Below are 19,425 nucleotides of genomic sequence, written 5' to 3' on the forward strand. Positions count from 1 at the left end.
TCTGACAGTAATTAGAAATTTCTAGTAGAATGCAAGTATAATGAACCCCAAGCTAACTTCTAGATAAACACCTCTCCCTGCTGTCTATAATTGGTCAAAATGGTCAAGGTAAACTACAACAGCATTTTCACAAATGCCAGAAAGGTTCACAAAAGCACTAATGACTGCATATAGGTCAAAAACTCATTTTCTGGTCATTAATGATTTTCTGAACCTGCTGTCCTTTGCCATAATTTAGTTTATATTTCTTTTGTCAAACACATTTAATGGCCAACCTGTGGGGCTGGCTGTGTGCAACCACTAGAAGCCCTGTGAGATTCAGGAGGGAGGCACTATCCTCCTGGATGTTAGGAGGAGAGCACTAGGTCTTCTGGATGGCTGCAGCATAGGAAACACTTGTGCCTCCTTTCATGCCACACCTGGGACAGGGAGGATGTTCACCCTGGAGAAAATCAAGGGCAAGAACAAGAAGAGCTCTTGTAAACTGTTTCATAGTGTCCTGTGCATTACCCTTCTAAAACCATACTTTCCATTTCTGTGATGTAATAGATGGTCTGGGCTAAACAGGATCATTTCCCCTTAATATATTTTGGTATAGTAACACCCCTAACTATTCTTATCTGGAGGAGTTCATTCACAATTTGCTAATGATTATTGGTGATGCTGGAGGCCCCTCATTTGCTTCAACTAAGCCTAGTTCATTTTTCATCTGCTTAGAGACTTGCTCTGGACAAATCTTCTCTTTTGGTTAAGCTTAAAGAAAAGCTGCTGTTAAAAAGAATTTGCTGCAGCTGTGAGAAGAACAGGGAGAATGAGCTGCACTTGCTGCCAGGCCCCAGGCTCCCTCAGAGAGCAGAGGGAGGCTGCAGGTGGTGGTGACCACACATTCACTCAGGGGGCTGGAGGCACAGACATTATTGGCAGAGGCCTCTGAGCGACACTGAATGCCATGGAAAATCTTTTAAAACAAGGTACAATCCTTGGCCTCCTATAATTCAAGTGAAAGATTGCAACTGTGAGGAGAAGAGAGAGGCAGAGGTCTTTAATTGCTCAGATGCCAGTTTGAGAAATATTGAGTACTCACTTATAAAACAAATCCCTGTTTGAGGTAATAGTCTCATCGATTCTTTGGGAGCACAGTGAGTGCATGTTAGAACTACCTTCCAGCAGTCATTTTCTGCCAAATTCCCTCAAAAATTTGCTTAGAGTCTTCCACTATCGGTTCCCTTCCCTGGTTGAGGAAAGAGGGAAGGAGTATGGAACAGGCCTGCAGCTCCAGTGAGCTGCTCTCTGATCTGGAATGAAGCTTGTGACTGACTCCCTGGCACAGCTGCCCTGGGGAGATTCCAGAGGAGAAAGGCAGGGTGAGCTCCATGGATGCACCATGACTGCAGAGAGGAGAGGGCAATATCCCACATTCTGCCATTGCTCTTTACCCTGACTCATGTCTTACCCCATCCTGGCAGCAGCAGGGCACACCTAGGGCTGGCTGAGGGCAGAGGGGAGGCAGGGGTGGGCACATGCTGGCAAAATCATGTGTGAAAACAAGAGAGACCCTTCCATTCCTGCAGGGTGGCTGCTGCTGCCCTGGGCACTGTGTGAGCAGCTCTCACCACTGAGTCCAGCAGGACCCTGGCTTCCAGGTGTGAGCAGCAGTGTCTGTGCCCAGCTCCTGTCTGTGCCCAGCTCCTGTCTGTGCCTGCCTCAGGTCCCCATTTGGCCAGGCTGGGGGATGTGCCTTGTTTCAGAAGGGCCATGCAAAAGGCACCAGCTGCAGGGCAGCCTTGAGCTAAGTTTGGGTGTATTTGTCAAGTCCAGCACAATGCCAGCACCACAGCAGAGTGTGTTCTTCAGGGTAAGGGGAAAGCACGGTGGGAGAACAGAGCAGAGTTTTGAAGCAATGACAAACATGCAGGTGTTTGTATGGCTCAGATACCTGAGAGACTGGAGGAATCTTTAAAGTGGAAAGAACTATTTTTCAATGTGGCAAAGAAGATTGAGCATTATTTTGGAGGGATGAGAAGGAATGTGATAAGGGTGTAGTGAAGAGGTGCAGTCTGCTGCTGAAGATAAGGAGAGGAACTTGGGGGATAATGAGATTGTGCTCTAATCTCAAGCATGTCACTAGTTTCCCTGCATAACTTTGTCTACACCACTTAACCTCTCTGTGCCTCAGTTTCCTCCTCTGTAAAATGGGTGCTACACCCATCTTTTTAAAGTACTCTGAGATCCATGCATGAAATAAACCTGCCAAGTATTTTTTTGTTTATTGTATTTCTTCATCTCTAATTTCTACACTCCTAGACTTCAGCAGATGGTATTGCCTCTGCCTACTGAATTGCGATGCAACCAATCTCCTTCCTACTTTCTACAGTCTTAGAACAAACCATTACTGAACTAAACCCATGGCATGTCAAAGACTGGCATAGAGGAAAATAACTGTAGAAAGTGATATTTTGGGGCCTCCTCATTCCTTCAAATCTGGTCATGAGCACATGACCACAGTTATCTTGGTGTGCCGATGGATCCATCTGCTGAAAGTGGCTTTATTATAGTTTCAGCGATTCTGATCAAGAAATGGCTTATGTCCATCATAACTTACCTCTGTGTATCCTCACTCTTGGAGATGGGCACTTTTGCCACATGAAACTAGGAGTGTGGATATTTGGAGGCAAATATCTCTGGTTACTGGTAAGTAACCTTCATTTTTTTTCTTCCTGTCTTCATTTGTCTTCTCTGCTTTGAAACCACCATTGACCTTATTTACGCTCACCCATAGGCTCCAAAGGCTGGAAAATTCACATCATGCTTAAAATCCAAATAAACTGAGTAAAACTAGCCAGGCAAGATTTTGAAAATATTTCTGCACTGCAGTTTTGTGTGTGTGAATGTATATATATATTGTGAAGATTGACATTTCTCAATTTGCAGATGATTTGCTAAAGTAGTTCCAAAATGTGACAAGCTGTCAAAAAACATATATTTCAGAAGAGCAGTAGCTTTCCATATGAGCTCCCATTCCAGTCACAAACTGAGGACCAGTTTTTCAATAACAGAAGGTTTGGAGTTAAAGTCAGACACTTGGGGGTCTCCGGTTTTAGTTATATAACCAACTTCATCTGCTGCAAATGGAATTCTTGATAAGAATGAATGAGAACAAATTTGCTTTAGAAATAAATTTGTTATGCCTCTGCCTCCTATTTATACAAGACCTCACAAATCTTGTGGCAGAATCTAAGTAACTCAGAAGCTGGTTCTTTGATCTTACTCCTATGACTTTTGCTTCCAAAGGAAGTTAAACAAGGTAGCGGGGAGGGGGGAAAGAGATAAGCCGAAGAGAATTGACCTGAAGCAGATCTAAAGGGCTAAAGAGATCAAGAGGAAGGACTGCTGTGCAGCTCTGGCTTATTGGGCTCTGCTGTGCAAGGTTCAGTGTAGAAGGATGAGTGAGATTTAAAATTACAATCCCTCTGAACACTGACCAGGCCCTAATCAAGACAGGTCCTCAGGTGATGGTCCTTCAGACCTCACCTCTGTACGAAGGTGTCAGACTTTCTTTCCAGATCTTTCTGTGCCTGATGAGTATCCAAGCTCTGAAAGCCTGTGAAGTTTCTAGACTGCTCAGCTGTTTCTGTTTTATGCTTTCTTTTTCTCTAAAGCAACAATCCCGCTCATAAATACTATCTGGCCGTGGACCCTGTTTCAGGCTCCCTCTACGTGTCGGACACCAATAGCCGACGGATTTACAAAGTCAAGTCCCTCACGGGCACGAAGGACCTTGCTGGTAACTCTGAAGTGGTGGCAGGGACAGGAGAGCAGTGCCTGCCCTTTGACGAAGCCAGATGTGGGGATGGAGGGAAGGCAGTGGACGCAACCCTAATGAGCCCTCGAGGTAAAGGAGGAAAAGAAGCTGGAGAAAATGACTGCGTGCAGCTAGGCTGGATGTGGAAATAATTATCTGGCAATTAAATCACTCCTTGCTTGGTGATTTTTATTCTGGGCTTTAATTACAGTGGATTGGCAAGTGTTCGTGCTTTGTTTAGTTAAAGCAAACTTTATTACCCCGGCACTGAGTGCTGCTAAAGGAGAACAGAACACAAATTAGCAGCGTACTGCTCACTCCAAGAAGCAAGCATGTAAACTGGAAAACTGATTACTGTCTGAGATGCAGTCTTTGGGGATAGAAATTGCTTGCTGTGGCTTTTCTCTGAGTTTTTCCTCCATGTATCTCCTTTTTCTTCAGCATCAGAGAAAAAAAAAGAAAGGATTTTTGCCCTTTCCAGTTTTTAATTTTTGACAAAAAGTTTTCAAGATGATATCGAGATTTGGGGATATGTTTCTTTTAAAGGTTTTTTTTCTTCCCTGTTGTTTCATCTTAATTGTAAGGATGAATTAATCAGATGCATTGCCATGTGCTTCAAACATCTTTGGGTTTTTTCAGTAGCTGAAAATACCTAGACAATCATAAAGGTACACAAAAACAGAAAGTCCACTTCCTTTGTATAGGAAGTAGTTTCAGTTAACACATAGAAATTAAAAAGATGAAGCTATATCTTCTCTCACTGCCCAGTGGGATGAGCACTGCAACCATTTGAAGACAGAAATTTTAGATCAATATTTTATTTTCCACATGAGAAATGGACAAGGCAGTGCACTAAATCAAAGCAGGAAAGGCAAGTGAGTGAAAGGCTGCCCTCCTTCCCAACGGGCAGCAGCATCTGTCTGTTCCTTCAAGGGAGCACCTTCCATTCTGTGTCTTTCCTCTCTTAAGGACTCATAGTGTGACAGGAGTTGAACTTTCCCTTTTTTTTTAGGCTGGCAACCCCTGTGTCTTCATCTGGAAACACCAGATGTTCTTTCTGTATTTTTACTGCAACAGGTCAAAGAATTAAAAAAAAAAAAAAAAACAGAAAAAATGCAATGTCTTCCTAGTTTTCAAAAAAATTTGAAGGTACTTTAAAAGATGTCTAAAAAAATTCTTCTTCCTCATTAGATTCTTCAGATGAAGAAAGCAATGCCTCAAATTTCTGAGTAAAATTAGGAGATGATTTTTTAATTGAGCTTATGTAATATATCAGAGAGTTTGAATCTAGAAATAAGCTGATGCATTCTGCTGGGTCTTTGGCATGTCTGGGGACTTCTGTGGTTTTCTTTAAAGCCCTGAAGGATAAACCTGCTTGATGCCATTTCTTTAGCAGAACTGTGAGTTGTTGGAGGGTTCCAGGACCTGTGCTCAGCTTAGGAGGGAGGAAGGAACAGGGGAAGTGAGCAAATTTCACCATCTTGTAAACAAGACAAAGCCTGCCTTGAAGCCAGGAGCCTCACTGCTATGCTGATGCCTGGATTTTATATTTGCAGGAATTGCAGTGGATAAGTATGGACTCATGTATTTTGTTGATGCCACTATGATTAGAAAAGTGGATCAGAATGGAATTATATCAACACTGCTGGGTTCCAATGACCTAACTGCTGTTCGACCTCTCAGCTGTGATTCCAGCATGGATGTCACCCAGGTAGATTCTTACTGCATTTATTTTCCTCTCTGCCTTAGAAGAGATGGGCATCTATTTTGGATGACTGCCTGGCCACTTAAGAAATACATTATGCAGCACAAGATGATAACGTATTTGATTTGTTACTGAAACGGGTGAACCATCCTTTTTACTGTGGCTAACACAGTTTATTTATGCAACTATAGAGAAATAAGGTTGAGATAATGGGAGTTATTGTCTTAATTGCCTGTTTTTCTGTAATTATTTTAGAGCTTCTACAATGTAGCATTCATTCTTGCACAGAAACACAATTAGCCAAAGTTACAACTGCACGTAGCTTTAATATTTCCGAAAAACAAAATCATTGTTTGAAATAGTTTCCGTTCATGACTTGGTTTCATGATTTGCACTGATAAACCCCTCACTAATTTGCTGTTGTTACACGTGGAATTTTAAACACTAGGAGTGTACTTTTCAGTTTCGAGTTTTACAGTAATAATTTGTGCAACTCATAGGTACGGCTGGAGTGGCCTACTGATCTCGCTGTCAATCCCATGGACAACTCCCTTTATGTCCTAGAGAACAATGTTATTTTACGGATCACAGAAAACCATCAAGTTAGCATTATTGCTGGACGCCCCATGCACTGCCAGGTTCCTGGTATAGACTACTCTCTTAGCAAACTGGCTATTCATTCTGCACTTGAATCAGCCAGTGCCATTGCCATCTCACACACAGGAGTTCTTTACATCAGTGAGACAGACGAAAAAAAAATTAATCGGCTACGCCAGGTAACTACCAATGGAGAAATATGCCTTCTTGCAGGGGCAGCTTCAGACTGTGATTGCAAAAATGATGTCAACTGTAATTGCTATGCTGGGGATGATGGGTATGCCACTGATGCCATCTTAAATTCACCATCTTCCTTAGCTGTGGCCCCAGATGGTACCATCTACATAGCTGATCTCGGAAATATCCGCATTAGGGCTGTCAGTAAAAACAGGCCCGTTCTTAATTCCTTTAACCAATATGAAGCTGCATCTCCAGGAGAACAGGAGCTGTATGTCTTCAATGCTGATGGGATTCACCAGTACACTCTGAGCCTCGTTACCGGGGAATACTTGTACAATTTCACCTATAGCAGCGATAACGATGTCACGGAGGTGATGGACAACAATGGCAACTCCCTGAAGGTGCGCCGGGATGCCAGTGGGATGCCCCGCCATTTACTGATGCCGGATAATCAGATTGTCACGCTGGCTGTCGGCACTAATGGTGGACTCAAGCTGGTCTCAACACAGACCCTGGAGCTCGGATTAATGACATATAATGGAAACAGTGGTCTCTTAGCAACGAAGAGTGATGAAACAGGATGGACAACATTTTATGAGTAAGAATGTTTTTGGATATATTAAGCATAAATTTATTTTTCAAATGGTAGTGAGTAGGCCCTAGGCTGACCCTGCTGCAATTTGTTGTAGGTTTTTCACAGGTACTGAGTAAGGCCATTGCATCTCAGTGCAGGGTGATGCTGGAAATGGTAAAGTGGCTTTGTGGTGGTGTCAGTTGTGCTGGGTCCTTTGGGCGGGTGCTGATCCCCCTAAATCCCTGCCTGGGGGTTGAGTTTGGGGCAGCTCATCCCCTCCCAGCACAAGGGACTGTGTGCCATGGCCAGAACCCCTGCTTTGTTAAGCTGCTGTTGATGGTCAGCAGGGCTGCCCACAGCCCGAGCAGCCCAGCGCTCCTCCTGCAGCTCCCCCAGAGCTGCCTCTCTCTGAGAGCCCTCATGCTGCAGCTTCTTTTGGAACTCAAATTATCTCCCTTTCTGTTCAGCCTCATATATTACTCATGGTTGTTAAAATGTTGATTAACTTCAATGATTGTTCATTCCTGAGACAAGTGAGGAAATTAGATCCCCAGCTATCTGTCAGACCCCTGGTGTAACTTCCATAATTTGTAGATAACCCAAAAGCACACTGGTGTTCATGAGCATATAGATTAAATAGACAGAACTTCCTCTTTAAATTAAATTCATCTGAAGAGATGAGGTTCAAAAGTATACTAAAAATCTAGAAAAACTAGTCCAATTTTTATTAATATTTATCCTACTCTTAGTAGTCTTATTGCCATTTTTTGATCAAAGCAATTTTAAAAAGAGAAGCTAAATGACACATTGAAAAATATATTTAAGTATGGCAAGTCTGATGCCATATATTTTATCTGAATTAGTTAATGATTAAAAAATATCACTCCCCAAATCAGTGAGTAGAAAATAAGGCTACTTCTTTTTAAACAGCAGGTTTATTTTCAAGGTCGCAGACTATCAATGGCACACACCTCTTAGTTTATTGATGCATTCAGCTTGGCCACCTGTTTTCTCTGTTTAGAGAAAACGTAAGAAATGCAGGAATAGAAGGAGCCGTGCTCAGTGTGCTCGGAATGCCTTCCCTACAGCAGGGATGCTGCAGCTGGTCCCCGTTGGAAGGAAAGCAGTGCCCTCTCGTGGGGCCCTGCATGCCCAACCACTCACTGCTCTCCTCCAGACAGGCGCTTCACCTGGGGAAGGGCTTGCTTTGGCTTAATATTTTACAAAAATTATTTCTTTACCAAAGATTACTCACACAAATAGTTCAGTTACGTGACTGCACGAAGGTGTTGCCTCATGATTATAAGCTCAAGTGAAGAGCTCACTGGACTAGACAGAATGAAATTTCATATTATTGCTGATGAGATGGGGATGCCCTTCTAGGAAGGTTTTTTTTGTTCTTTTTTTTTCCTCAATAGGTAGGGCAAGATGCAGTCATATAAATTAGTTATTTCCCAAAACACCATAAATTAATTATAGAAAACTAAACAGCAAAGGAATTTAACACTCTGTGTGAAAATCCATAAAACATTGTCAAATGTCAATTCATTTAAAAAATGTCATAAGAAAGTTACCGGTTACAAAACTGGTATAACTGGTATCTGAGAGTCACACCAAGTGCTAGGTTAACATGGTTATTATGATTCCTAAGGAAATACAGAAGGTAGGGGCTTTGATGTCTTACTGAGATCAGCTGAAAGTTTCATTTAATGTGTACATAGTGCTGCAGATTTTTTTCCAAGATCAAATAAGAAGAGATGCACAACTTTTGCCTCAGGTCAGTGAAGTTAAATACCATATTTAGATCTAAATATTACAGCCTGAGGTACTGTCTTAGATAATTAGTAACTCTGATGAGGCAGCAAAAATAACTTATTTCTCCCAGATTTGTACATATATTCTCATAAGCATAGAGCCCATAGATGAGAGAACCATAAAGTTATTATTTAAATCGAATATACAAACCTAAACAATCACAGTCCTCAGTCACAGTTCTCGTTTCTGTTTGTTCTTTGAAACAACTTCTAAGAGAAAATTTTGTATTCATCATTCTGCAATTTTTTTTGGTAGCTATAACTTAATATCAATTGAAGATGAAAGAAGTATTCAGCCAATGAGAGTTTATAAGGACAATAAAATAGTTTTCTGTGCAGTTACATTCATGCATTCATACAGACATAATCAGCAGAACTGGAAAAGAACAGAGGTCTTTTAAGTGGTAAAGTACTACATGAGCTAAAGTTCTTATGAAAAATTTATGTCACTGCATTTATATCAAGCAGACGCGGAAGTGCCGCGTTATCTTATTGGGCATATTCCTCTCATTTATCTGAAACTTTACCCTGAAAATGCTCTCAGAATTAAATTTGTGCAGTTAATCTAGGTGTGCATCTGCACACACAGAGACACAAGCTGGTTTGTGTGTGTGCACACTCCATATGTGAATTCTATAGATAGCATCTGTGCACGTGTATGCAGCTCATTTGCAGTAGGAACAGCCAAGGCTCTTCAATAATAGAACAGCTACCAGCAGGCTCACATGGGGTAATTTAAGCTTGGCTTGGGCATGAAGCACAGATCTTTGAAGCAGTTCCCAGTGGTATTCCTCTTGGTCTAGGGAGCATCCTGAGAGAATGCTGCAGTTTTTTTCTTGAATCAGTTTTAAAAGGGAGAGAAAACAGGGATGTATGTAAATGTGTGTGGATCTGTGCCTTGCCCTGCTCTGTGTTAAGTCAGAAGCTGCTGTTCCTCCTCTCTGCAGTGCTGGATATGGCCCTGTTCTCCCTGCTCCCCCCACGAGCTGTCAGGAGCAGGACTCATGCAGGAGCACGAGATGCTGGTCATAAAAACTGCCAAAGGAACAGAGGTGCCACAGCAGCGGCCAAGGGACAGCAGCCCTCAGGGCACTGTCACAAGCCTGCTGAAGGGATGCACAGATGCTTGTAGCTACCTGAGAAGGTGTTCAAGTGCTCAGCTGTGACCCAGGGTGGAGGCTGAGCTGTAGGTGTGTCCATGGGCAGAGCAGAGCCACCAGGCTGGCAGAGACAGCCACCAGCTTTGGTGTCACCCAGAGCTGTCCTGGGGAACCTCTGCCTGTTGGCAGCAGGGGCTTGGTCACGGTTAGCAAAGAGTTGGTGAGGTAGCAGTGGGGAGATGCTGCTGTTTGTTGGTTTTTAAGATACTGGGATAAAGGTTGTTTGCCCTTTTAATTTTATTAGTAGAAAAACTTGGGATGAAGCCTTACTCTAACTGAAGTCAGTAACAAAAGCTCAGGAATTTGGTGTACCCATTTTAAAATGTTGCCTTATCAGACCTGATTCATCCAGGCTGACAGGGTATCACAGACTCCAATGGGTAGAGACTGCTTTTGAAGAAGACACCAGGTCAATTAATATATTTTGCATTGTAAATTTTGGTTTTTTACTTCATTATACCCAGGTTCATGACATGAAGAAGAGAAGTACATAATCATTTAATTCATATATAGTTTATTCTTATTATTCAGATAAATGTCTGTGTGCTGTATTATACTGAGCACTTGCTCTCACGTAATACATAAATTAAAAAAAATCAAAAACCTCAGGAATATTTCATCTAAATTTTGTGGTACATAAAAGGTTTCTGTTATATTCATTTTAAATTTTTTACCTTTAAGCTATTTTTTAAAATAAGATTTTATTTTGATACAATGAAAAAAGTAAAAATGCCTTCTTTATATATTGCTATCACAGTGTATATATATATAATTTAAGTAGAATTTTTTTTTATATATTTAACTAGTAGTCTAAATGGTTTTCAAGGAGAGTACTTTTTTATGTATTTTGTTAAGTGTATCCATCACTTGCTTATAAACCCTTTTAATCTCTACTGTTGCTGCTTTCAAAGCTGTGACCAGCACTGGGGAACCTGCCCCATGGCAGGGGTAAAAAAATCATTTCTTGAAATAGCACTGGAATATTTTCATTTTTCTGCTTCAATCTCTGTACATTCACATCCGTATTTACTTTTTAGACTGCCCTTACACGTTGAATAGAGATTTCCAGTGAGTAGCCCACAGCAATCCCCAGGAATTTTTCCTAGGTTAATTAAAAACCCAGCAATGTGAATGAAGAGTTTAAATTAATGTCTCATTTGCATTGCCTAAAATATATTTGCTGATGGGGAATTTCACCAACCATTTTTCTGGAAGTTCACCGAGTGCTGCAGAGTCACACTTGAGACACTCATAGTTTTTTTCTAGTCTGTCCTAAATAACATTGTGCTGTAAGATTTGACATCCAAGTGTTCTCTTCATCACTCTGCTCATCATGAAACACACGACATACAGACTCTTTAGGGGTCTTATTAACCTTCAGTTTTTTGAAATTGTCCATTTTTTGTACTTTTCCCCTGCTAGACAGATGCTTGGCTGGATCAAGTTCTTCCTTTAGCTATTATTTTGGAGTGTTTTTCAATTTATTTTTTTTTTTGTGAAGACCTTTATAAAAACTAAACCCACTTTCATAGATTATCTCAACATATTATTTTTTTTCAGTATCTTGCTAATAATGATAATATATCTATATATAAATATATATCTATCTGTGGAGAGAAGCTTGTGATTATACTGAGAAAAATCATGTTACTTAATCTTTCTTTGATCCTGAACTACTTAAATGAACACAATGTATTATTGGTCCCTTTTAGGTCGCATGATGCTTTGTTTTATTGATTTCTTCTTTGCCTAATACTTCCATTGGTTCTGGTAAGGCTTGTTGCTCCACAGGTGATTTTTTTCCTTCCTCACAAATATTCAGTTGAATGGGTGCAACCATTTGCAATGGATTTGAAAGTCATATGTTTTGTTCGTTTTAACTGAGGAGCCAATCTGTGTCTTAATTTTTTAGATATGCTGTACATTTCAGTACAGGTGGCCTAATCTGAGGTTTCTGAGTGTTTTAATTGTAAAGCCATGTTGAAAGCTCTGATTTTTTTTCATCTTTACAGCCAACCATAACCCACAATGAACTGAGCTAGCTCCATGATACTAAACTTGCTGCTCTTCTCTTCTGTTACTCTCAGGCAATGGATTACCAGTTCTCTTCCAGGCTTCCTGCTCCCTGCATCTCTACATCCCAAGGATGACCAGTTGGTTTCAATCTCTACCTAAACTTTTCCCTTTATCTACACAGGACATTTTTTCTTGCCTTTCTGCTCTCTAGAAGCCCATGTGCTTTGGTAGCAGCTGGATGAGAGACTCTTGCACGAGCAGAGAACGGCGGAAAGCAGAGTGTCACACTGGAATGCTGATTTTGTTTCAGGTCCCCATTTCTCGCCCCTAAGATCCAAGGGATTGCTTCTTTAGCAAACATATGCACACAGCTAGAGCATACTGCAGGAAAGGGGGAAAGGGTATGATTTGATTTCCAGCAGCATTCCTTCTTTCCCCCCTCCTCAGGCTTTATACCTCTAAAGAAATTTAACTCAATAAAATCACGGAAAGCCTTTTTTTCCTCTTTTTTTTCTTTTTTTTTTTTTGTTTAATCTTTATGCCTCTGGAGCATTTAACTCATTTTCTAAGGTCTATTCTGAGTGCTGACTGCTGCCCTTTGTGCAACTCCAACCTCTATCCTGTGCTTTTCATCTTTCATCTTTATGAGCCAAAATACTGACCCCAAAATGCACTTGAATACCACAGATAAGATCTAAATGAAATTATTATGTTGTCAAGCTGCTGTGTTTTTTAATACTTTATGGCAAGTTTATTCCTTGATATGTCACTCAAGACCATACTCAGTTTCCACTAAGTATTCAAAAGCAGTTTATACAGTTTATGCAATTGTTTATTGCAGTGTCCATCAAAGTCCATTTCCTTAGAGTGAAATGCAACCATTAAAATGCAGACTAATTTACTACTTGTAACTGTTTGAGCCAAATATCACTCCATATAGTCATAACAATTTAATTAATTTAATAACTTAAAATATGTTAGCCTGGATTTGCACCCATGTAGCTGAGATCAGTATCTAAAAAATTTTATTTCATCATTATAGATTCTTTCAAGAACAGAGAAATAGATATGGCCAGGATGTTCTTGAAAATCTGTTTCAGTCTGGGGTTTTTTTGCACAAATGTGGTGCATTATTAATACATTGGGTATTGAAATGAACATATATCCTCATGCTTTTTTGCTCTCACTAACTTTTCTATTAGCTATGATCATGAAGGGCGTCTGACCAATGTAACACGTCCCACTGGAGTGGTAACTAGCCTTCATCGAGAAATGGAAAAGTCTATTACCATCGACATTGAGAATTCTAATCGGGATGACGATGTCACGGTCATCACAAATCTCTCCTCTGTGGAGGCTTCCTATACAGTTGTTCAAGGTACCAAAGCACACTTCTCAGCACACCTCCTAACCACACACACACCCTGAGAAAGAATTGGCTAACCATTTGTGCCATTAGTACACTTATGAGCAGGGGGAAACCGTGTAAGGTTTGCAAGAAAAACTCCCATAAAGGTTATTTCTAAAGTGACAGGTCTTCAGGACAGGTAAGAGCCATTTTGCAGTCCTGCTTTGTGTCAAGTACATATGGTCACTGTCTGCTGGGGAAAGTGAGTCCTGCCACTGCCTCCTGGGTCAGGGACACTTCACCCACTTGCACATTTCTCTGTACTTCCCTGCAAAATTGGTTCTGACTTCTGTGCCACAGAGGTGCAACCTGACTGCTGGATGTGGCTGCTGGGGGAGATCCTCCTGGAGAGGCTCAGGAAGCCTTCTAGTAGAAGAAATCTAAATTTATGCACTGCCATTAATTACAGTGTAGAACAATCAGAGCAGTGGATTGTGTGGTGCCAGCAGTGGCCCTTCCAAGAACAGTGTTACAGCCTGAGTGTGGCAGGAGGCAGCAGCAACAAAGGTTCAGAGTTTGTGTAGAACATTCCAGCACCACCCAGGCATTGGATCTGATGGAGTGAAGTCAGTTTTCAAAGACAGACTGAAAGGGTTTTGGTGAGTGATGTGGCTTTTTAATTAAGACCTAACGTCACTGAATGAGAATATCATCATCAAACAACAGTCTCCTCCTGACATAAATGTCAACATTTATAGACTATTATACCGTGACAGGTCTGGTCACAAAGACTTAATTTCTCTTATACCAGATGATTAATTACATAGATGCTGTCCTTCCATCAGGCAAATACTGATGTGTTGCTGACAGCTGCACACTCTGGCACTCCATCCTGGAGTGAGGGCACTTGGCTGTGTGAAACAGCTGGAGAACTGCACGGCCAGAGAAGCACGGGATTGTTTCTGTAGCTCTTCTCCAGCAGAGGCCAGGTGTGCCCATCAGGTCAGTGTGGTTCTGCTGGGAGGCAGGGAGGCAGGAGAGGGAACCACTGTGGCTGCCAGCTCACACTGCTGGAGCCTCACACCTTGAGGATTCAAAGCCACGCTGTAATTCTGTACAAAGCCTCTGCTTGGAGACAGTTTTTAAACAAAGGGAATCAAAAACAAGAGGCACTTACTTCTTCCTACTTACAAAGAGTCCAGCAATCATCTTCTTTTTCTTTTTGTCCTGGAGTTTAATGCTTTGTTGTTTATCCAGCAGTTCAGTTTTCAGGAGTTTTTGTTCATATCAGAAATAAATTACGTGGTTCAACACATATCACTGTGCATTTTGATTCACAATTAAGACTGAAGGGAAAACATAATGAAATAAACACAGTATCTCTCTGCAGGCTCACTGTTACACTACTGTTCTTTACATGAATCAGTAACATCTGTAATTTCCACCATAGTACCACGTAAATGGTAATTGCAGGCTGACTTCATTTAACATCAACAGGAGTGCAATAAAAAACCAATCAAATTAAGCTATATGTTTTCTTTATGACTGGAGTAGCTAAATTATTTTCTTTTCATTATTGCTGTAGATCAAGTGAGGAACAGCTACCAGCTCTGTAATAATGGTACTTTGAGAGTGATGTATGCCAATGGCATGAGCATTAGCTTTCACAGCGAACCTCATGTCCTGGCTGGGACTGTGACTCCCACCATAGGACGATGTAATATTTCTCTACCCATGGAAAATGGTTTAAACTCAATTGAATGGCGCCTGAGGAAGGAGCAGATTAAAGGCAAAGTGACGGTGTTTGGAAGAAAGCTCAGGGTAAGTAGAACCTGTTGTGTTACAAAAGTCATCTTTTCCTCTTTGGACAGAAATTTTATTTTTTTTTTTATTTTGAAGGACATTACTTTTACTTGTTAAAAATGTACAACTGTGGGATTGTCTTTGGTGTGACAATTGTGTTTGAGAGTTCAGTTGGCTGTGTGGGATCATCTGCTGCAATCAGCTATAGAACTTTGTTACCAAAAGTATTCCAAAAGAGATTGGTAAAAATACCTAGACTCTTACAGAATCACAGAATCATCAATGTTGCAAGAGACCTTCAGGATTATTTAGTCCAATCATTACCCCAACCCCACCGTAACTGCCCCAAACCACATCCCCAGATGCCGTATCCCAAGGCCTCCTGAACACATCCAGAGATGGTGAGTCCACCACCTTCCTGGGCAACCTATCCAATGCATGAACACTCTTGCAGTGAAAAAAGTTTTTTAAATATCTAATCTGTACCTCCCCTGCTGCAGCTTCAGGCAATTTCCTTTCATCCTTTCATTTGAGATGTGACAGAAAAGACCAACCCCCAAACTGCTAGCTCCTTTCAGGGACTTATAGACAGAATTTAGGTCTCCCCAAACCAACTTTTCTGCAGATTAAACACCCCCAGCTCCCTCAACCACTCCTCAAAAGATGTATTCTAGAGCCTCCCCCAGCTTCACTGCCCTGTTGCTGCAAAACACTCTGCCTCTCAAGGGGTATGGAATCTGAGCACTCACCACTTGTAAAACTGCCAGGACAGACTTACCCCAGCTGGTGCTGGGGAGCAAACACAGCTACAGCATTCTGCCATGGTAAAATCCCCCTACAGACTCACTGAGACAGGCATGTTGTGTTTATTCCCTTTCCCAAATGGCACGATTGGAAAATAATTGCCATAATTACAGAATCGTAAGCACAGGATAAGGAAGACAGTCAGGTCATGTAATCCATCCCCTGCCAAATTAAAGATCTGCTGCAGCTGGATTAATCCCATTCTGTGCTTTGCTGGCCTGATTTTCACTGATATTTTGATTGGACTACTTCAGTGTGTGCAGTTTTGGAAGGGATTTGAGGTACTGGGCAGAAAACAAATGTAGTACTGATCAAGTCCTCATTCTTATAGCAATTCTTTCAACGTCACTGAACACAAGATACAGTTCAGTGTGTTCAAGATCATATAGCAAATGCAATATATGTATGCAATTATGTAGTGATTTCCAAAAATAAAAAATTGCTTGGATGTTATTTTTTTATATTTTCCTATTGCTTAGCATCTAATTCCCTGTACTGAGTTAACAAGACTTTCCTTATTCTCCAAACACTCAGAATGTACTTATTGGGGAGAGGGGGAGGGTTAGAAAAAAAATTGAATGAGATTAGCAGCTAATCCTTAATGACTAAATTTCATGGCTGTGTAATTGATTTTTGATGTGTTGACCTGCAGCAGTTGATTGGAAGTGGAAAATAGATCAGCTCTGCATTTTGACTAGGTGTTGTTCAAAATAAAAATAAATAGGATGCTGAAATGAAGTTGCAGTAATCCTAACTCTCAATACTAAAAATTTAATAGAGGCACTTGTGGTAATTAGCTGAAGTTAAACACATCTAGTGCTGAAACCTTGCTTGAGATAGGTTTTCTTGCATCATGTTATGCAAATCAAAACAATGCTTTATCTAGTAACACCTCAACATTTAATTGTCTGGTGTTAGTTCCTGTAACAATAATCACATATCCATTTAGCTCTTTTAAATGAAAATCACTATGAGATTATCACAGGTTGAGTGGACTGAAAATGAAATTTGGAAATGAGGGAGAAAGCATAGAATTTATTTGCATCTCATTCTAACTCATCTTTATAAATTGTTTAGTGAACAAAGCAGAGCGAGTGTGCTGGAACGCTGTGGGAGCAGGTGGCAGGGGCAGCTCACGGTGACACAGAGCAGGGCACTGCTGCAGAGCTTCCAGGGCACCAGGGCCACCTCCTGGAGCCCCAGTTCACAATCTGTGTGACTGGAGGGGTGGGCATTCTTTGCAGTTCACCTCTGAGTACTTCACCTGGCAGTACTCTGAGGAATGCTTGCTGAAGCCCACGCCCCGTGCTTCAGTAGTGAAAGGGAACTTATAAAAAAGATGGGGACAGACTTTTTTTAGGGTTCTGTTGTGATAGGACAAAGTGTGGCAGCTTTATCCAAAAGAGAGTAGATTTAGGTAGTTATACAGAAGTTTTTTATGGTGATGTGGTGGTGTGCACTGGCACAGGTTGCCCAGAGTGGTGGTAGATGCCCCATTCCTGGAAGCATTGGAGGTGACACTGGCAGGGCTCTGCACAGCCTGTTCCAGTTGAAGATGTCCCTGCTCAGGGCAGAGGGCTTGTACTGGGTGAGGTTGTTCTGGGTGATTCACAGGTCCCTTCCAACCCAAAGAACTGTCTGACTGTATGAGCCCTCACACAGCTGGGCTCAGAGCCCAGGCTCTGCCCATCCGTGCTTTAGGCACATCCCAGCCACACATGTTGGAATCTGCACATCTGCCTGGGCACATTTAATGAACATGAGAAAGGAGCTGCACTTCACCTTTATCTTACCCCACTCATTTCTGCTGCTGTTTGATGCTCCACACGTTCAGTGTCTTGCTGTAGTTTCAGATAAAGTCCTGATAAGATTCCTGTCTGAAGAGTTTTTATGATGGTGCAGCATCATGTCAGTGATTTCTGTGGCCAGACCTTTCCAAGGCACAAAGGACTCGTCCCTGTGGCCACTTCAGCAGCAGCTGAGGGAAAACCAGATGTGCACGTGGGTAGTGAACAAGAGAAGGAGCTTCTTGAGTGATCTGCAGTTGTGATACTTGTGACTGCTCTTAGTACTCCCAGAAAGGGTGGGAATTAGTCAGCCTGTTTGGGTTTTTATATAATTAATATGATACTGCAATTACAGTCTCTGGTTTTACTTATTTTACAAATGCAAATGAGGATACTGAGTTATCCAAGCAGGTGATGTTCATGTGTGCATCTCCAAGTGATGTTTGCAAGTGTGCACAGCTCTTGTGTGTGTAATCATTTGTAAAACCCTACTAATTTTGTTTTCTATGGCAAAACCAAATAACTGTTACAATGTTTTTGAGAAAGGGGAGGATACCTGGAGTCAGACTTTCCCTTGTGCAGATTACTATTGAAGTTACTGTAATGGAGGGAACAAAACCCAGAAATCCTGACTGATTCATGAAGCTTCAGAAGTTACAAAAAAACAAAACAAACAAAACCCCCGAAGCTAAATTTCAGTTCATAATCTTTCTGAAAGACTTTTTTTTTTTTCTTTTTAGAAACTCTGCTCACCCTTAAGAAATTGGGCTATTTCAGTCATATACTAATCCTTTAATTCTACAGCTAAATGTTTTTGAGAGGTCAGAGCTCTCTTCTGCTGATGAAAATGGGTTTTTTTATGTCTCTGCCATCAGGGTTGAGCCTACAGAACAAGAGTGACCAGTTGAGAAACTACTGATGTTGAGTTTGGCTTCCCTGGCTTTATTTTCATTGCAATGGGAGAGCAGAATATGACTTGTTTTGCCCCAAGGTGTTTTAAGAAAAATACTCTGTGTTTTCTCTGAATCACAGGGCAAGTTGTTGCTGGGATAACCTTTGGGAAAACCTACAGAAAAGAGCTTTTTTTCCCTAGTAATTGCCCACTGAGGAAATGCAAACTGTTAAAGAGATTAATTTCATTAATGGAAAAAATTAGGATAATGAGCAATAATTTGAAATAATTATTTCTTTGCAAACACAAAACTATTATTAATTTTAAATGTGTCTGTATAACGGAATTTCTACTGAGTTGGTTGGGGTGGGAATTGGGTTTACCCCTGCCAGTGAATATATCTCAGAATAACTTTTATGTCCTCAAGAAAGGCTCAGGGTTAATTTACATATTGTTTGATGTACAGTTTAATTTTGGATAAGAGGAAATGTTGCATTATCAAAGCCACTGTAAAATATAAGCTAAAGAACAAATTCCCAGGAACTGATGAATACTTTTTAAGTAGTTATTGCTCTGAAATTATATCCAATTTAAAAACTTCTACTTTATTAATGATTCATCTACAATTAAATTACCTAAGAAGCTTTATCAGATTACAGCATTAGCCTGAATTCTATAGCTTACCCCCCAATGAATATATTTACATATCTCTCATTATAGCACTCTCACTAGAAGCCTCCCCATTTGGCATTCTTATCCTCCTTTGCCTCTGTTTTGCTTTTTTATTTAAAGTCAATAAATCAGTCAATCTGGCACTTAAACACTTCATACTGTACTTTGAAATAAAATTATGACCAAAAAAATGGGGGGGGGAGGGGAAAGAAAAATATTTAACCTAATTATTTAGCACCTTTGCTTTCAACACTAGAAGCCCATCTTTCCC

The 19,425-nt window shown here is 41.0% G+C and overlaps 1 protein-coding gene across 12 annotated transcripts in view; it reads left to right on the forward strand.

The window, feature by feature from the left end:
- The window catches only part of TENM2 (teneurin transmembrane protein 2), a 478,752-nt gene that overhangs the window by 450,050 nt on the left and 9,277 nt on the right, over window positions 1-19,425 (forward strand). For all 12 annotated transcript variants that reach the window (XM_033517641.1, XM_033517643.1, XM_033517644.1 and 9 more), the window contains 5 exons: window positions 3,660-3,892; window positions 5,359-5,513; window positions 6,008-6,882; window positions 13,051-13,226; window positions 14,782-15,017. In XM_033517641.1, coding sequence (XP_033373532.1) covers window positions 3,660-3,892; window positions 5,359-5,513; window positions 6,008-6,882; window positions 13,051-13,226; window positions 14,782-15,017 — 1,675 coding nt within the window. The remainder of the gene's footprint in view (window positions 1-3,659; window positions 3,893-5,358; window positions 5,514-6,007; window positions 6,883-13,050; window positions 13,227-14,781; window positions 15,018-19,425) is intronic.

This window comes from Parus major, chromosome 13, assembly GCF_001522545.3.
Source record: "Parus major isolate Abel chromosome 13, Parus_major1.1, whole genome shotgun sequence".
NCBI lineage: Eukaryota > Metazoa > Chordata > Aves > Passeriformes > Paridae > Parus > Parus major.